We start from the raw sequence: 18,425 nt of genomic DNA on the forward strand, positions 1-18,425 counted from the left end.
GCATTGGCCCAGGGCAGGAGCAGTGTCTGTCCTTCCCACCAGCGTGCCCCAGGAAATTTGGCTTGTGTTCAGAAGGTTACAAGCAACTGCATTAACCCACCTCGATAGGATGCTGCTTGTTTGCTCAGCCATGGTGCAGGGCTGCTTGCGTGGGGCGTCTGCTCCGGGATGTGATTACAGCCGCCCTCCTCCCTTTGCAGGGGGATCAGGCTGCTGCTGGACTTTTGCATTTGAATTTTTTTTCCCTTTTTTCTTTCTTTCTTTTTGCTGGTTCACGGAGGACAGAGCAAAGCGTTAGTGCAGCGTGGCTGCCACTTGTTGTGGCCTGGGCTGTCTCAGGACCGTTTCCCCAAGGGGAGTATGCAGCATGTTATCAGGTCTTGGCTGATGGAGAACTTCTTTACACCATCACCTGTGACCCTTAAAAATCCCTTAGCTTTTCTTAGCAGCTAACACATGAAGAAAAGCTGGTGAAATTTATGGATGTACATGCATATGTTGCATCAATGCCAACATTTATGTCCTCAGCTATAAGTAGTCAAGCCCCTGAATTGTAGATTCAGTGCTTTTCTGTATTTATAACCATTCTAGTTGTATTTGATTAGAACAAGAAGCACTGGTGTGTTCTGCAAATGCCTTGAGAGGGCAAGTCTATGTGGCACTAAAATACGATCTGTGGTTATGTCGTTTTGTAAATACTTATGCCTGTAAAAACTGCTACCAGCAATTGTTCATAATATCCATGTATGTTTGACTCCTTTTTCGCTCCTATTGACTTTAATTTTTTTTGCATTTTTTGAAAACTTTTACATTTCACTTTCTGTTTTAATGTATGCATTCAGATCTTGACAGCCTTTGGTAAGCATCCCTCCCATTCATCGCCATCATTTGGATTTATATACAGTATCTGCTTTTCTTTGTCGTGTGTAGTCACTAGTATCTGCAAACCAAACCAGATGGAAAAACACCCATTAGTGCATTCTGCAAATGGGACTAAAACGTGATGATGAGCAGAAGTGTTGTGAGAAAGCAGAAACTGAGTTAAATTACCAAGAAATCATGAAATACAGGTGGTCCAATGACTTGTATCCTTGATCGACATTGCTGTTAGTAGAAGGTTGTACCTGTCACCGTCCCAGCTCTGGGTCACCTGTCTGTGTGGCACTGCATGGCACAGGGTAGCGTAATGTCCCCCGTAGCAGTCGCTCCATCCCATCCCTCCTCTCCGGTCCCTGCTTGCTCCCCTCTCCTCCTCGTTGTCTCTGTGTGCCTCTCCAAGGAAAAGGACAGAGACACCTGCGGCAATATAACATGTTTTTCAGGTTTTTGGGAACTGGACCTTTGGGACAATTGTTTTCACTGTGCTGGTGTTCACCGTCACTCTGAAGGTTTGGATCTTCCTTTCTTTTTCAGTCATTTATTTTTATGGTCATTTTCTATTGCATGTGTATGTGGTGTAAAATCATGCAACAAATGTGCTGAAGGTGAGGTTTCTATTGAATATATTTCACACCACACTTAAGTCTTCTTCCGTAGAGGCAGAACTTGCTTATTGACTGTTGTCCTTTGTGTAAGTCTATGGTCTGTATTCCTCGGCTGTGCTGGTCTGTAAGTGATTAAGTTTTGGTTAAATTATTTTCTTGTTTTTTGCCTTCTTTGGAGAGCTCCAGTTGGTTATGGTTGGCTTTTTCCCATGCTTTCACTCCTTGGCATTCAGTCCTAGCAAGCAGAGAAGAACAACAGAGAAAGTGAGGTTGCCCACCTTGTTTCAGACACCAGCAAGCACCAGGGGATCACGAAAGCACATCTGTCAAATAAAAATAGCAAATCTGCTTTGTTCCACGGAGCTTTCCAGAACAAACAGTTTGTATAAGACCTCACAAAAGGTCTTTTATGTTTGGTGCAGGACAGCAGGTGGTGGCAGGAGGCAATTACAGTCTCTCTAACCTTTAGGCTTTTCTCTCCTGCAGCATCAGAGGCTGCATCAAATTTATTCTATTAAAAAGTGTCAGTTACAATTAGAAACTCACTGTTTCCCTGTGGCTTTGTGCCAGTCTGTAGATACTGAAAATATTTTCCCTGGTGCACATATGCAGAGGTAGCTGTTTGGAGAACCTTCAGCTTTACTGTGAAAGCAGTCTGAAATTTCATATAGATACAATCAAATACACTCTGTGTCTAATATCTGTTCTGTCTCTATTTTTTTTATTCACACAGCTGGCATTAGATACCCGATTCTGGACGTGGATGAACCACTTTGTGATTTGGGGCTCCCTTGCCTTCTATGTGTTTTTCTCGTTCTTTTGGGGAGGAGTCATTTGGCAAGTATCTTTTCTTCTTTCCACGGTGCTTTATTGGGGGTTGACTTTGTGGGAGATGTGGCTGCAGCATCCCCTTTCCAGAGATTTACAGATGGTGGGGTGTATGCAACCAGGCTCCTTTTTCTACCAAAGAGATACCCTAAAAGCAGATAACGCCCTGGTCGCCAACCAGGTGCTCGGCTTTGGCAAAGAGGTGGTTTGCTTTTCTTCTGCCCTTGAGGGCATTTCTGGTGCTGAGGTTCTTATCTTCATTGGGAGGTTCTGGGGTAAATATTTCAGGATCTGTTTGTGTATGTGAATGAGAAAGAAAGGAAAAATTGATGGTGGAAAGAAGCCCAATGATATGGAAGGAAAGGAAAGATGAGTCAGTTGCAGAGGAAGAGGACCCGGCACTCTGGGGAGCTTAAGGGGGAGAAATAGGCAGGAGAAAGTGCAGATCCTGTTGCTGAAATCCTGGAGATGAGCAGGAGAATAAATTCTCATTAATTTGAGTGCAATCAGGATTTTAGACTTAGTGTCTTAGAAAAGCAGGCAAGCAATAGTACATTACAAATATTATTAATTTTCTGTTTCCCATGCTGGAGTAGATGTTCATGTTGACTTTCCCACTATCTCCTATTTTACACCTTTGCTTTCCCAGGGCTAGTGCCATGGGTTATTGGCTAGTCCTTGACCCAGCAGCCTGCTAATAAGGGTATGGAACTGATTTAAATATTTTAATTGGGAGACACAGGCTTTGTTTAACTCTTCAGCATTCCTAACCAACAGATTCAGATCTGCAGTCTGGCCAGATCTCTATGCTGAAATGTGTGAGTTTTCTGCTGGTGTGTTGAACTTGCCTAGCTCAATATTTTTGAGTTAATGCTAAGCAACAACTGCTTTGGTATCCTTGTGATTAGTTATTTATGAGGAATTTTTTGCAAGCATCTGTCGGTTCCCTCCATTATCAAGGGAGAAAGACGCAAGTTACCTATTGGGACTGAGTCTCTGGATTTCCACCATCAAGAGCAAACCAAGAACTACAGCAAAGTCCAAAGTTGAAATAAAGTTATCTGATTTTTGACAGGGAGAATAATTTATCTTTTAGTGATAGTAGTAAAATTGGTGATGGTAGCAAAATTCAAACCCTTCCCCAGCCTGAAATGAAATAGATGTGGAAGATGCAAAATACATTCTGTAAGGTGACAGGACAGTCCTTCAGAACTAGCGCAGCTGAAGGCAAGAGATGCATTGGGAGAAGGGTGGACAGTGTCTTTCTGCACAGGCTGTATCCATCTCAAAGGGAGATGTTACTGCAGGTGGTTTGATCTGAATCTGCCTTTGATTCTGTCGATTTCCTTGGGAAATTTGTGTTAACCAGAATTTGTGTCATTTCTTTTTCAGGCCTTTCTTGAAGCAGCAAAGAATGTATTTTGTATTTGCCCATATGCTGACTTCTGTTTCCACATGGCTGGCAATAATTCTCCTGATTTTTATCAGCCTTTTCCCAGAAATTCTTCTAATAGTTTTAAAAAATATAAAAGAGAAAAATCATCAGGTAAGGAACAAGATGATGTATTGTGCAGTATTTTTAGGAAGACCTATCTTACTTTTAAGCACCAGATGAACCTGTAACAGTGCTGGGTACTGTTCACATCTCAAGAAGGGTTTATAGAGTCTCATCTTGCTCTTTCACATGCCAGAAATGTCAAGAAGCTCATCTAAAAATACTGCCTAGATCTGTAGCAAGGAGAGACTCAACCCATGCCTTGCCTTAGTTGCCTTCACACGATGGAAACCTGCTGTCTCTTATGAAAGTACCATAACCCTTTTCCAACCTGAACTGATCATCAAACCCCCATATTGTGTCCTGAAAAAAGAGCTACTTGTTTTTATGTCAAAGAACATGTCCATGACATTCCCCTTGCGTATGTTCTCCAGGTGGTGGTGCAGGGGGAACAGGGTCAGATTTTCTCGCATCTGCCCGCCCCCCTTCAAAACCAAGGGCTCGTACCGTGGGATTAGCCTGCGGTGTCCAGCTCTCCTTGAAAGTGAACTGATTTATTAACAGCTTTAGAGGAGGAGGGTTTGTTTTAGAATTGTCAACCATCTCCTGAAAGTTTTCTTCACCACTTCTGCAAATGGTGAATGCCGGCACTGCTGGGCTCACAACTTGCACTGTGCTGAGACCCTTCCACCACCTCTTCTCTCTGCATGCCCAGAAGTGTCAACCATCCCCAGATGGTCCCTGCAGCCCTGTTTACCCTGGCCAGCCCCTGCTCACCCCCTCCCTGCTCCTTGACCCCCTCTCGCAGCTGCTTTTCCTCCTGCAGCATCAGCAAGTCCTGCCGGGGCGCAGCACCCGCTCTGTCATCCACTGGCCTTGGCCTCTTGCCATCAGGTTTGCGAGTCCTTAGGCAGTGGTAGAACCCAGCCCAAGGGACGCGGTTGCCCCCTTGCTGCCTCCCAGCATGTGCTGGTGGAGTGGGTTTGGCTGCAGGATTTGGCCAGTCCAGAGGTGGCTCCTGCCCCGCCAGCTGTGCCCCAGACCAGCACCCTGGTACAGGCAAACTGGTGCCCAGCTGGTCATGACTGTGTCCCAGGAGACCACGGGCTGACCTTCCAAATACTGAGGTTCAGAACAGTCTTTTCTCCTTTAAGCTCTTGTATCTTGTGAGGTTTCAGTGCATTTTTCTCACCTGGGCTGACTTTTTATCTCTGGCCATTGTTGAAAACTTATATTTATCTCAATTTAAAAAAATATACATATCTAATGAAATAGTAAAGGGTTGCCCTTCCTGTAACATTCGAAGTACAAGTTTGGCGCAGTATCAGTGAAGTAAAACATATCTGCAAGACAGAAAAAAAGCCCCACCACCAACCCTAAACCATTAAAGTTGAAAGCAACAGAGGTGGTAAAAGATGTATGGTTGAATTCTTTGATCCTCCATGGGATTTCTTCCAATTAAGTATGATTTAATAGCTTCTATCATTACTCCTGTATTGAATAGGCTGAGAGTGGGTTGCTCTCAGGTGCAGGTATAGGACAGTTGGAGACTGGTGACCCAGGGGTTACTGGGCCCCAGCTGAACTCACCTGAGATGTGACCCATTTTTTGCCTTCAGCTGATGCCAGAAGATTCATCCCCCCATGCAGTACTTGCTTTCAAGAGTGCTTTATACATGTTTAAAAAGGCTTTTGTGAAATCATAAAATAGAAAAGTCTCTTCATATGTGCATAGCAAACTAAACACAGCCTGAGCCATATATAAATGTACATTCTAAGTGAGAGCTTTGTAAAATGCGTAAAGCAGATACCAGCTCTAGATGGCTGTGCCAGCAGACACTTGAAGTCAGTCACCTAGTTTTTAAAGGTAGCTAAGATCAGGTAGATGATGTCAAATAAAGACCCTTTTTGAGAATCCTGACCTTAATATTGTCAAAAAATAAACATCAGTTTCCCAGGGAGAGGATTAAGTGAAAAACAAGATTAGGGCAGTTATTTGGTGCCTGAACCCCCAACTTGACAGCTGAGGCTCCCTCTGGAGGGGGAGGATGGACTGAGGCCGGGTCAATGGGCATTTGCCTTTGACCTCAATGGGACTGGGTTTCACCGTGAGTTCCCCATAACACATGCATTGGCTCTGCTCAGTCTCTATTCAATTTTCTGTGTGGAAATGTTTTTTTTTAATTCTTTTTTATTATTATTTTTTTAACTGCATGGCACATTTGTTTTCCTTTGTTTCTGCCTTTCTCTTTCTTGTACTGCAATTTTCTGTCTTTTGTGCTGTTGTGAACTAGGTAACGAAGCGCCTTCCTTCCTCAGGAACATCCACTATCTTCATGCTTTCTCAAACTTCCAGCAATCACAGCTTTTCTTGGAGTGAATAAGGTGATTTCCTTTCTGAGTCACTATGTGTTGCTTGCTCTACTGCTTTTTTTCCTCCTTCTAATGCCTAACTCCTGAGAAACCCCTATTTAGATTTGCTCACGCAGCAAAACCTTGCTCCTCTCCCTGCTCCTTTTTCTTTAATTTAAATATTTTGCTTTAAATATTTTATCTGTCTCTTCCCCTTTGGTCTACTTCTCCACCTCAGGTGGGTGAGCTGGTTGTGCTCGGGATGCCCAAGTGATGTGGACAAGGATGATGCTGGTTACATTCTCCTTCTCCACTTGTAGTTTTGTGTGTTAGTGGACTAGATAGAAAATTTGCTAAAGCAGGGGACAAAGGGGACTCAATTTTGATCATCCTTTGGATGACTTGGCAAACAGCGCAGGCTTGTTTGATCTAGGAGAAGCTGCCTAAATTGCCTGTCTTGCCCAGTCCATCCCACTTAATGCTGCTGTTGTTCTCTGTACAAGCAAATAAGCTGCTGCACTTAACCCTTGTAATAAGAGACAGTCTTGGACTTGCTGACCATGGGGATGGTGGGGCTGCCCCAACACAAAACATGAAAACATGTCCGTAGTGTTTCGTTTCACTGTAGATTTCCATTATGATGCACTATTTTAAAAGTATTGGTTATAAGCAGATCATGGAATCACAGAATAGTTTGGGTTGGAAGGGACCTTCTAAGCTCATCGAGTCCAACCTCTGCCATGAGCAGGGACATCTTCACCCAGCCTCAGGTTGCTCAGAGCCCCGTCCAGCCTGACCTGGGATGTCTCAAGGGATGGGGCATCCACCACCTCTCTGGGTAACCTGGGCCCTCACTGTAAGGATGGTTTTTCCTCCCTCAGAAGCCTCTGTAGCATAAACCTGAAGTTAACCATTTCAGGGCTGGTCTCTGAATACTCTCCGTGCCTCTTGCACTGCAAAACCCGGCCAGGATTAATCACTGGGGTATTTAGGGGCCGTGTGTTGCTACATCCCTTATGATGTGACTTAGCTGTAAAAAGGTGTGTGTGTGTCTTATATTGTTTAACCATGAGGCAGGGGCAAGCGTTGCATGTGCTATAAGTGTTTTTGCCTCGCTGTTGCAGAGCAGCAGGAGGGCACCTGATTCATTGTCGGCCAGACCTTCTGTCACACCACTTCTTTTAAGAACATTCTCAGATGAATCTAATGTGTTGTAACAGGTACCCTGTCCAAAGGAGTTGAGCTGATTTTAAAAGCCATCTATTAACCAAATGTAACCCCCACCCAATCAATTAAACTATGGTTCTTGTAATCCTCTTGACTATCGGTGTGGGGTACCTGTCCTTGTGGAATGGAGATGCAATGCTTGGGATGCATTTTAATTTGGGGGAGTTGTCCTGTCCAACCATTCGGAGTTCCACGTATACACAGATCCTCTCAAACTGAAATATTTTGCAGTAGATAAACAAATCTTCTAATACAACCAATATTTTAGTCTAATATTATCAGACAACTTAGCCTGGAGAATACAGTCAGTGAATCGTGCTGACAGTGATTATAAAAGCTGACACTGTATTCACGGTGAAATATTCAAATCTCAGCTATTAAAATGATTCCAGTATTGCATCTGAATTGTACCAAAATCCCTTTTTCTAGGGTGCATGCTGTTCTGTCAGATAGAATTAAGTACATTTTAATTTACCTGCATAGATTGAAACTAAACACGTGTATGTGTCTGTGTGTCAACATATGGTACGATGGGCATGTCTCTGTGTCTGTATGTGTATACGCACACAGAGAGCATCCTAGTACAAGTTCACTTGATTTTAAACATTGTATTAGACTGATAGCAGAATAAAAATGTAAAAGTGCCTAATTGAATTCACAGCTTCACTTTCAGTGAGATGTTACATAGCTGTGTGGTGTCTGCTGCAAACTTAAAACTGCAGATTTGCTGCAAACCTCTCCTACCTTTGTACCTACAGCTGCTTCTATAGAAATCAGTTTAATTGGAATGGCAGGACCAACAGCCAGGCTTGCCAGAGCTCCAAATGTAGCTGGCATCAGTCTGGGTTTCTGCTTGCCTGGGTGTTGCCAGCGAGCTGAGCAGCCCGTCTTTCCCTGCAGACGTTAGGTGGTGCTCTCCACTGCCGTATACTGGTGCAGACTGGTGCGGGAGGCAGCCGGACTGGGGCAGAACAGGAGCTGCAGGGGACAGCGAGGGAGATGCCACTTTTAGACTTCATTGAAGCATTTTGCAGCTGTGCAAGTTGATTTTTCCATGCTATTGTTTGGTTGTGAATGACATTTGGCACTTTTATCATGGGCTAATCATTCTTCTCCTATAAAATGTTAAATGTTCTTTTCTAAAAATAACACGGAAAAATATTTATGAATTTGGGAATATAACAGTTGCAATACATGTGCATTTTCCTTCTGATTTTTGCAGACTGCCTCCTTTGACCTACCTATATTAGTCTCATACAAACGTATAGAGAATGGTTATGTGAAGACTGAAGATGCTGTTACTAATTTGACAGAAAGATATCCTCTCAGGATACTTTAAAGTGCTGCGTACAAACACGGCGTATTGTTATGCTGTAGGAATAAAAACATGGTTTTAACCTAACAGTTCTCTTTTAACGTTGCCAAGTACAGCGAGCAGCCATGCTGATAAAGCAGTAGCCAGGGCACTGGCGCCCTGGCACCCCTTTGTCTTTGGTTTCACCACCTGCCCCTCCTCCTCCAAAAAAAGATCTGCCTAATTCTACATCATTGGAGACTAGAGAAAGCATCTATAGTAATTAATCCAAAACAGCATGAGTAAAAAGTGCGAGAGAGGAATGCCAGCCCCATTTCTCACAGGGGCTTCCTCTGCCTGCTGCAGATCTGGCTGAGAGCAGCTGAGAGCTGCTGAAGTCTCTTGCTCTGCCTGACCAAAGAAGCAGCACTGACTTTAAACCCAACAACAGCCCCCTCCAGCTCCTCGAAGGCGCCAGGGAAAGCCTGTTCCTCTCCCGCGGGAGCTGGATGCAGCCCTGCGAGCATCTCGCCTGGTGCTGGGGCTGTGACCCCTCGGCGGGGGCTGCCCCGTCCCAGCAATGGGCTGCCACATGTGTGCGGCAGAAATACTTGGGAACTCGAGAGATCTTCACTGATGATGAAAGTTGTCCAGTTACATACTGGGTACAGCTGGAAGCCGTCTGTGGTCCATACGCAGCGCCTGTATCCGTGCAGAAACCTGTGGTGCTGGGAAGTGCCTGAGCATCCTCCCCTGACCAGTTTGCAATGGGTTTGTTCCTGGTGGAGGGTGAAGAAAAGGTTATTTTCCCTCGTGTTGTGGCTGTTCGCGATGGAAGGAAGCTTTTGTGGGGGAGGACAGAATCTCAAAAGCCGTTTTGCCTGGGTTCCTGTGGTTGTGCTTACGTTACTGCACTGTGCAGTTGCTTCAACACTTTGAAGGCCTGAGTGACAGTGTGGTCCTTGGATGATCCTGGGGACACAGGCTGCGCCTGTAAACCTGCAGGCGTATAAAACTGCATCTTGAGTTATTTGCACTAAGAAAAAAAGAAGCCGGTTTAAAAATAAAAGGAATACATGAACCTGATTTAATTTTACATTCTATTTGGTTTTTAAATTGGCATGTTCTTTTTAAATCTACCTGTACCATGGTCATGGGGACTTTTCTCTTTAGGTTGTGTACAGCACAGGTGACTTTTGCCTGACTTTTTTTTCTCTGATACTTCATATGTGGAAAAAGCGGCTTTTTTTGTTGTTTTAAATCATAAGCAGTGACTGAGCGCCCTATGCCACCACCGTTTGGTGTGAAGGTCCCCTTGGTGCTGACTGCCCCCGGCACTCTGCAGAGCGATGCAGAGGAGTTACTGTGAGAAGCGTTCGAGTCTCTCCAGAGTAACGAGTTCAATGCTGCGGCTGGGTTTGGATCCCACTTGCTCAGGCTTTGTGTGACTTACATGCAAAGAAACAACCAGTTGGGACTAGATGGAACGTTCATTTCATCAAATTTCGCTCAACTGCAGACAAGTTTTGGAAGAATAGAGTGTTGTTCTCTGGCTGCCACCCCTGAGGTCCATCTTTGACTCTTGGTTGGAAGCAGGATGCAGATCAGCTGCAGGCGATTTCTGCTCTTCATCATAAGGACATTGCAATGGGTCTTCCCTGAGCGGGAAAGGGGTGAGTGCAGTCCCTGTGGTTGGTGGCTGCTCTTATATCACCCAGCATGGGAGGGGACACACGGACAGGACCACTGTATTATACACGCTGCACTGGCCTCCCCGCGAGTGGGGTTTGTTAGCACCACGTTAGCAACTGCGGCTCGACTCTTTGCTGCATGCAAGTAAGGAGCTGCACTTCCAGCATGTGTCCCGTAGGCAAAGCTTATTTTTCTTTTTTTTCTCTCCTTTTTTCCTTTTCCTAGCTCATTTCACAAACTTAGAATTCAACTTGCAGACCTTCTCAACTTTTCATGCTAAAATGTGGTGCCTACAGATCAAGTATGCGATGAATACAATGAAGATACACTCTACATGCCAAATCTAACCTTTCTCCTTAAATATACAGTTGCTGACTTGTGTTTACATAACCTTTAAAATCTGGACATTGAAATGCCTAATTCCTGTGATTCAAAATCATTCCAAGCCCGAATGGCCCCAAGCCTGACACTTTGCTTCTCGGATTGCTTTGTATCATACTCTCCTAGGGTCAAAATCTGCTCCCATGAAATTCAGCTGGAGGTTTGGCTGGTGACATTAGTGGGAACAGAGTGAAGCTTGCCATGTATGTGTGAACTGTGTGAAGAAAGCCTCTCAAACGGGCTAATCTCTGCAGCCCGTTTTAAGATGAAGCCGTTTTAAGAGCCAAATCTTTCTCTTCCCATTCCCAAGTGTCCTGTCTCAGGATGGAGCAAGCTATTGCAATAGCTGGACATTCAAATCCAAGGCACGTGTGCTCACCGTCTGGAATGAATCTGAAATGTCTCAATTGGCAGCTGTTTGGGGAAAATGCAGGTTTTCTTGGGCTTGGATCTTCAGCTAGTGCACTGATGTAGTGCCAGGGATGCCGGGACAGCCAGGGCTGCCCTGGACCAGCAGAATGGCTGATCCTTGTTGTTCAATGGCAGAAGTGAAATTTCTGTTGCCGTGGATGACTTGTGAAGTCAGGGGTAATAGACCCCTTTTGGGGTTACAGAAGGGAAGAAAAAGTGGCGATAGTAACTGTAAGGTATAAGGCAGCAGGATGCTGAAGAGGCAGTAATCCAACAGGGATGCTGTGGTTATTGTTCATAATACACAGTGTTATAGTGCTCGTCAGCGAGCTAAAAGGTCAGTACAGGCTTACTGGTGGAAAAACTTGAAGGAAAAAAAGGCTGGGTTTTTTTTATGTAATAATTCATTGAAGTTTAGTCACTGGCTAGTGACACTGAAAGATAAGTAATTAAGATTCCCTCTAAAACTGCTAATGTGATAATGGAGGAACTTGGTGTAGTCATATCTACTTTTCAAAAACTAATCCTAATTGTTATGAGGATATTATAAATGACTTGGAATTGCATAAAAGCTTAAAATTGAATTTGTATACATGCGGTTGAAAAACTTGCCTAATACTGCACCATTTATTCAGTTTCCCAGCTATGGATTTTTTTTTAAAAACATGTAGTATATAGAAGGTATAAATTATATGCAGGCAATGAGAAGATATGTTTTCAGCTTCTGGAAAAAAAAAAATTGACTGCAACCTTACATTTTTTTCACTTAAATGCAATTTTATACATTTATGTTGCTTTATATAAAGGAAATCGAATGTGAATGTTACCTTTTATGAATGCAACTTGCTCTTTTTTCATTACAGAAACTTTTGTTTGAAGTAATCAATAAACTTTGGTATGTTGTTCTGATTAATATACAATTGTTGTCTGTCTTGTCTCCTTGGATGCTCCTAGGCAATAGTTCATAATGTGGCCTTTTACAAGGCAGTACAAGGGGAACCATCGGCATTTTCACTGGGTGGTGGGTGATGCCAGCAAGGCCTCACTCAGTTCTCTGATGTGGGGCAGCATTTCCCAATGAAACACTGTTTGCTTCTTATATGTTTTTACTTTTCCAGCGAGGTATTAGCCATTCTGGTAAGAGCTGCTGCCTGTAGCTGGCCTATGTGCTCTAATTTCCCTGAAAAATAATCTGTCAAATTAAGGAATGAAGTCCTGTGAATTAAGTGAATAAATTGATTTAACTTTGTAGAAGCGTTGAACTTGGAGCTTTAGCTGACATTAGGAATTGGGTAAAAAATGCAAGTCCATGTGCCTGACTTGTGTGCATAGAGTCTTTTTCTTAATGCTGTGCACTGGTTCGAGTGTCGTGGCTCCCTGTAATAAAGAAGTATATTTTTGTTCAAAGACTAGATGTGCGCAAACGAGGATTATTCTGTGGTTTGTGAAGTGCCTGGAGCTGGTGAAGTCCAGGCCAGACATTTACATTGATGAAATTCCTACAGCTCAATGGAACTGTTAAAGCACCACTCACAGTGTTTGTATAATACACCAGAAAAATACAGAGGCTTTTTTTTTTTTTTTTAGGACGTGGATCTGATTTAAAGTGAAATGTTTGTAATGAAAAACTGACAGTTTGAAAAATTCTGTTTTGGCTGCTTCGATTTCTTCAGCTCCCATGAGCCACCGGAGGACAGATGGCTGTGCTATTTAAAACAAACTATAACCTTTAAGAAGCAGCTTGTACTACTGGAAACCAGATACACGCATTGAGAATCTTAATAGCGTGAGTGAGTGACAGTGAAAATGATCTGAAGAGCTGGAAAGGGTTTTACTCTGAGCTGGCTACCCAGGCTGACGGAACAAAAGTAGTAAATGAAAGTGATGGGAGACAGCCACAGGTCATGAGGTATTTCAGAAAGCACCAAATTAGCATTTAAAATACTCATGTAACCCTTCATGTTAGAAAGAAGAAGCAATGTCACTTTATAAGGTGGTTTTTGACAAGGACAGCAATTTTTGTCAAGGTCAGGCTGCTGGCGTGAGGGCTCTTGGCACTCGGGGGGTCTGTGGTGTCCCCGGCCCTCCCTGTGCCCCTGCAGCACAAAGAGATGTGTCCTTGCTGCTGGGCTTGGGCTTTGCTGCTGGAATCTTCACACGTCTGGGGATAACCTGCTAAGCTGGAAACTATGCTGCAGGCTGGTGGAAGGGGGTGTGTGCACCTGTGTGCATGTTCCCTTCCAAAACCCAGGGTTGTAACAACAAATAAGGCAGGTCTGACTGGCACAGGGAACAAGTGAAAGCAGAGTGGAGTCCTTTCTCTTTTTCACGTTGAAAGAGGAGGTGGCATAAAATCATGATAAATCAGTGCGGGCTTAACTGGCTCCTGGACCAGCCTGAAAAGAGCCTGCACTGGATGGTACCCCCAGATCAGGGGTGATGCTGCCTCATGCAAGCAAAATCCTCGTAAAATCCCCATTTATGAAAACCAAACAGGGCTTAATTACTCTCCCGCACAAGTACTTTGATGTCGCTATGCTTGTTCCAGAGGTGAGCAATTCCCTTCAACAGCAGCTTGACTCCATACTGCATTTCGCCAGCTCTGTTCTTCCAGTTCCCAGCACCACTCTAACAAAAAACCAACCAACCAAACAAAAAGTCCTTCTGTCCTGTTTCGCCCATTGGAGTTTGGACATGAAAGACCAAGCGGCTGCTCCCTATCGCAGCTGGGGCTTGGGGTGAAGCAGGGGGCATGCAGAAGATGTGCAGGTGAGGAGGAGCAGTGGACAAATAGCCTGTAAAAGCTGATGGGGATAATGTGATGGAGCAGCACAAAGGTGTTTGCAGCAGGTTTCCAGGTGGTGTAGAAGGAAAAATGGGGTTTAAGCAAGCGAGGGTAAATCATTGCAACAATCAAGCCCTGAAGTGGTGAAATCGGAGCTGTATCTCAGAGAAATTACCTGGCACCCACAGGACTGTGTGTGAGAGCTGGGATATAGGGCTGTATGGAGGGTGGCAAGTTAAATTTCCCTATTCAACCAGAAACTCTTTTCCCCAGCAACTGTCAGAAGAAGGGTGTTTCTGAAGAAGACACTAGGAGACAGGATGGACTGAGCTGATGGTGACTGATGTGCGTTTATCCAGACACTTCCAGAAGCCTCTAGCTGAGCAGTATCTCCAGCGATGTGGTGGGACTGGAGCAGCCGCAGCCAGACTTGCTGCTCGGCCTTTGCTTTCTGCACAGTCCCACAATGAAGTATGAAAGCAGCAGCTTTTGGAAGCTGCAGAAATGAAACCTGTGTTTTCTCCAAATTATAATAAAAAAAAAGAACTACCAGTGTTTCTGGCTGTCATTGTTTCCTTTTTATCCATCTCCTTCTTCCCTCTGTCTCAGCTTATTGTTCCTTGGGCAGGCAGAGAGTAACGCTCGTATCTGGAGGAGACAAACATGCCGAGTAGCTTCTGTCAGTGTAAAATATGAGCAGCTGGACGGTGCCTCTGCTGAACGCGTTGCTGGAACGCCTGGGCATTTGTCGTGAAATACCTAAAAGGAGGGGCTGTAAGCAGCCAGCTTTCCAAAACAAGAATCTCGGTGGCCATCCAGGCTTGTAAGGGAAAAACGGTAAGGAAAAGCTGTGACCGGTTATCCTGCAGTTTGAGCAAGCACAGCTTTTCTGTGTGAGAGCTGGCTGATGTTGTCCATTGCCATCTGGATTGGCTGGAGGAGGCACAGCCATGGGATGTGCAGGACGCCTGCCGCCTCCGCTGCCTGGCCCAGCCTGGACCACCTGGGGCTCAGGTAGGGTGTGCTTGGCTGAAAAGACTTGATCCAGATCCAGTCTTAAGCATTTTGTGTTCCCTTCAGAGAGCACGAAATGGGTTGATTGCCAAACCTGAGGGATAACGTAGCTGTGTTTTCTACTGGCTACCTTCATTTTTCCAGGAGCCAGTGTTACCATGGGTGTGTGTCACTCAGTGGTGATGAGTCCTGGTTACAGCAGCAGTAGAACAAAATGGGGCCTAATTTCTCCCTGAAATGTTACAATTTAGGGAAAATATCATTCCTATGAAAAGAACGCAGAAGGAACGTGATGTGGCTGTCTTTCCATACATGTAGACTTGCATATGGCTATTTTATTACCACATTTTACTGCTGTGTATCTGAGCTGGGTTTTGTGATGAGTAACTCTCCCCATCGCACCAGATGTGCTTTATTGCCAGACAGAAACGTGTATTCAAACTGTTAAGTTAGTGAAATCTGCTGTGTTACGAACAAGAAGCACTGACTGAAAGGGGTGATTTTTCTTTGAAAAATTCCGTATCAGTGTAAGAAGGGATGAGGTTTGCCCAAACACAGAGTTTTTCATACTACCATCATTAGTCCTTGGATCCTAAATTAATAGCCCTGACTGCTGAAGTGTTGGAAAAAGGCTGCTATTATATTAAGGAGCATAATTAAAAGGTTGTTTTGGAAAAACAGGAACATCCACTTCTCTGTGCTGCCTTCCTGGGCAGCTCGGGCTCCTGTTGAGAATAAGCTGGTACTGTCTGAACCTCAGCATTGAGGAAACTGAGGCTGATGGGTCAGGCCAGTAGTGTGCTTGGAGCTCTGTCCAGCTTTGGCTATAGCATGGCTACATGTAGTTCTCATACACTGTTCAAGGAATTTGCTAGGACGACGCTTGCAGAGGATGAAAATTTGTTGTTGTTTGTGTTTTGTTTGTTTGTTTGTTTGATTGATTGTTTGTTTTTTGTTGTTGGTTGGTAGGTTTTTTTTTCTTAAGAGATGTCCTATGGGCACTCAGGTGGGGAGCAGCTCTGGCTGCAGAGGGGTGTGTGGGGAGGCGGAAGCAGAAGTCAATTAAAATAATAATAATTTTAAAAAAGGAAACAAGGGAGAAAAGAACGGAAAAAAAAAAAAAAAGGAAACAAGAGAAAAAGAGGAAAATAGGGGAAAAAAAAGAAAACGAGAGACATGGGGAAAACGGGAGGTGTGATTCTGTGATTCTGCGAACGGGGAAGAGGGGAGGGAAGGGAAAAAGAGAGAAAAAAGAAGGCAACACCGCGGAGGCGCTCGGGGCGGGAGGCGGCGGTGTCAGCGGGGCGGCCGCCGGGGCGGGCGGGGGCGGGTGCGGGGCGGGCGGAGGAGGCGGTGGCCGCTTCCCCGGCCCCGCCTCGGCGGCCGCGGGGCGGTGGAGCGCTGCCGGCGGCGGAGCGCTGCCGGGGGGCATGGCCCTGGCCCCGGCCCCGGCCGGTCCCCCTCCGGGGGGCACCTCGGCCGGGGAGATGGAGAGCTACTACTGCCTGCTGCGGGCCGCCGCGCTGCTGGAGGCCGCCGCCGCCGGTGAGTCCCCCGGGGGCTGCCGGACACCGAGGGGTGGCTGTGGGTGTCACAGGTGTCCGGGGTAGCGGGTGCGGAGGGACCCGCCGGTCGGGCGAGGGTGGGGAAGGGTTTTCCCTGGACATCCCTCTCCCTTCGTCCTCCGTGGAAGGACCCGGGATGCCGGCTCTGCTCCTCCAGCCCGGCCGGGAGCGCGGGTGGCCGGCACCGGGGTTGGAGTGCTGTCTGCGGGGTCGGGATGCCAAGGGGAGGTGGGCACATATGTCCAGCTGCCTCGGAAGCCCCTGGGAGGGTTCGTTGCAGGAGGGTTGTTGAGGACTTTGGATGTTATTTATTTTGATGGATTGCATGAACGGTGTAGAACTGGCTCGTTTTATAAGGAGAAGTCATTTTACATTGTGTTGCTGACATGGCCTTTTTATTATTGGAATTCATTGCTCAAAACACATTTTGAAGAAAGGAGGTTGTTTTTGGTGAGCAGGTTGTGTGCCAGTGCTAGTCTCCTTCTCAGATTGCCCATGGCCAAAACTAGAGAAGTCCTCCTTGGGAAGTTGCATCTTAGCCTGATGACTATGATGTGCCCTTTCCCAGTTTCTGAAGTAGAAAAGCAGCACATGTGTGTGAAACCTGTCCCCATTAGACAGCCCTTCTTCCCTTCCTTATTTCTTGGTCTTCAAACATCGCTTAATCCCAGGCTGCATAGGGGACTGCACAGAGTTGTAATGATGTTGCTGTGGTTCCGTGGCTGCACACCCTTAATGCGAGAAGCCAATGCAATCTGATCCCTTACCCTGAGGCCATAAACTGCTCTTGTGCTTCAACTGTGTTTTCTTTGATGGACAATGATTTGTTCATAAAACTATGTGGAGACCTGACTTTTATGTTATTTTGTTTTATTGTGGGGAGAAGAGGGTTTTTTTTCTGCAGAGAAGTCTTTCATAATCCAGGAAAAGTGGCGGCATCCTCGGTGACTCTGTCCTCGCTGGAGGATGCATACCTTGTTGGAGACAAAGGCACTGATCATTCCTTATTTGTTCACAGCTGGCAGTGTGCTTGGAGCTGTGCCAGGCACGAAAAAGACACACTGACCCCAAAAAAGCTTCTAAGTCTAATTCCAGTTTCCTTGACCTCTTTGCAAAGCACCAGTTTAGGGTATGGGAGGAGTTTATCAGGGGGTAAGTCACAGGTGAGGTTTTCACCGATGTGTCACCTGCCCCTCAAGGGGTGCATGTGTTTGTGCTCTTCAGGGATAGTGCCCACCACAGAACCTTCTCCTCTGCTGTGGGCTGTCCTGCCTACCATGCCTGTGCTACCCTGTTTGTTTGCTCTGCAAACAGGGTAGGAAAATGTAGGCAGAGGTGATCACGGTCAGTTAGTGGAGGATGCTATTTGAACGGATGTGATTAAAATAAGTCTGATTCTCCTTGCACTGGTGTCTGTGATGAAACACCCACACTGCTTGAACAGGAGTTGGGTGACACAGGGATGGGGACGCAGATGGTGAACGTTTTCTATGAACAGTGTAATAGAAACTGGGTGAAGGTGGGCAGCAGGTTTCTCGTGAGCATGAGCACTGTCTTCTAACCAGCTCCTGGCAGATGACCTTTGTATAATGGTCATATGAAATCAAAATAACTCCACAAAGGCATATTTGTGTGGTTGTAGCTGCAGGATCTGGATGCATGATTTGGCATCTACATAGGTTATTAAAAGAAGATACTGAAAAAGATACAAAGTTGAGTAAGGTTCCCCAAATCATGAGATTAAAAATAAATCAGAGTTTTTTTTCCTTATCCCTGATTTCTGAGCATTCAGTCTGATCTGAGTCCACGTTTTAACCATTTTGCTTCACGCATCAGTACTGGAAACTTTTTGGTCATTTCTAGTATAAGGTGATGTTTTCCCTGTATCTGTGATCTAT

General features: G+C 45.3%; 2 protein-coding genes across 10 annotated transcripts in view; both read left to right on the forward strand.

Moving 5' to 3' along the window:
* ATP11C (ATPase phospholipid transporting 11C) overlaps positions 1-12,083 on the forward strand; it is a 55,448-nt gene extending 43,365 nt beyond the window's left edge. For 3 of the 8 annotated variants that reach the window (XM_065077499.1, XM_065077497.1, XM_065077503.1), the window contains exons 26-29: positions 1,323-1,388; positions 2,218-2,321; positions 3,705-3,858; positions 8,608-12,083. In XM_065077499.1, coding sequence (XP_064933571.1) covers positions 1,323-1,388; positions 2,218-2,321; positions 3,705-3,858; positions 8,608-8,724 — 441 coding nt within the window. In that variant the 3' untranslated portion in view covers positions 8,725-12,083. Of the gene's footprint in view, positions 1-1,322; positions 1,389-2,217; positions 2,322-3,704; positions 3,859-6,100; positions 6,192-7,282 lie in introns of all 8 variants that reach the window. The other 5 variants (XR_010475625.1, XM_065077501.1, XM_065077502.1 and 2 more) reach the window with 5 other exon arrangements.
* A 4,239-nt stretch (positions 12,084-16,322) lies between these two features.
* MCF2 (MCF.2 cell line derived transforming sequence) overlaps positions 16,323-18,425 on the forward strand; it is a 60,175-nt gene continuing 58,072 nt past the window's right edge. Inside the window, exon 1 of one of the 2 annotated variants that reach the window (XM_065077505.1) lies at positions 16,323-16,507. In XM_065077505.1, the coding sequence (XP_064933577.1) occupies positions 16,393-16,507 (115 nt within the window). In that variant the 5' untranslated portion in view covers positions 16,323-16,392. The remainder of the gene's footprint in view (positions 16,508-18,425) is intronic. The other variant, XM_065077506.1, reaches the window with a different exon arrangement.

This window comes from Columba livia, chromosome 12 (genome assembly GCF_036013475.1).
Source record: "Columba livia isolate bColLiv1 breed racing homer chromosome 12, bColLiv1.pat.W.v2, whole genome shotgun sequence".
In the NCBI taxonomy this organism is placed as follows: domain Eukaryota; kingdom Metazoa; phylum Chordata; class Aves; order Columbiformes; family Columbidae; genus Columba; species Columba livia.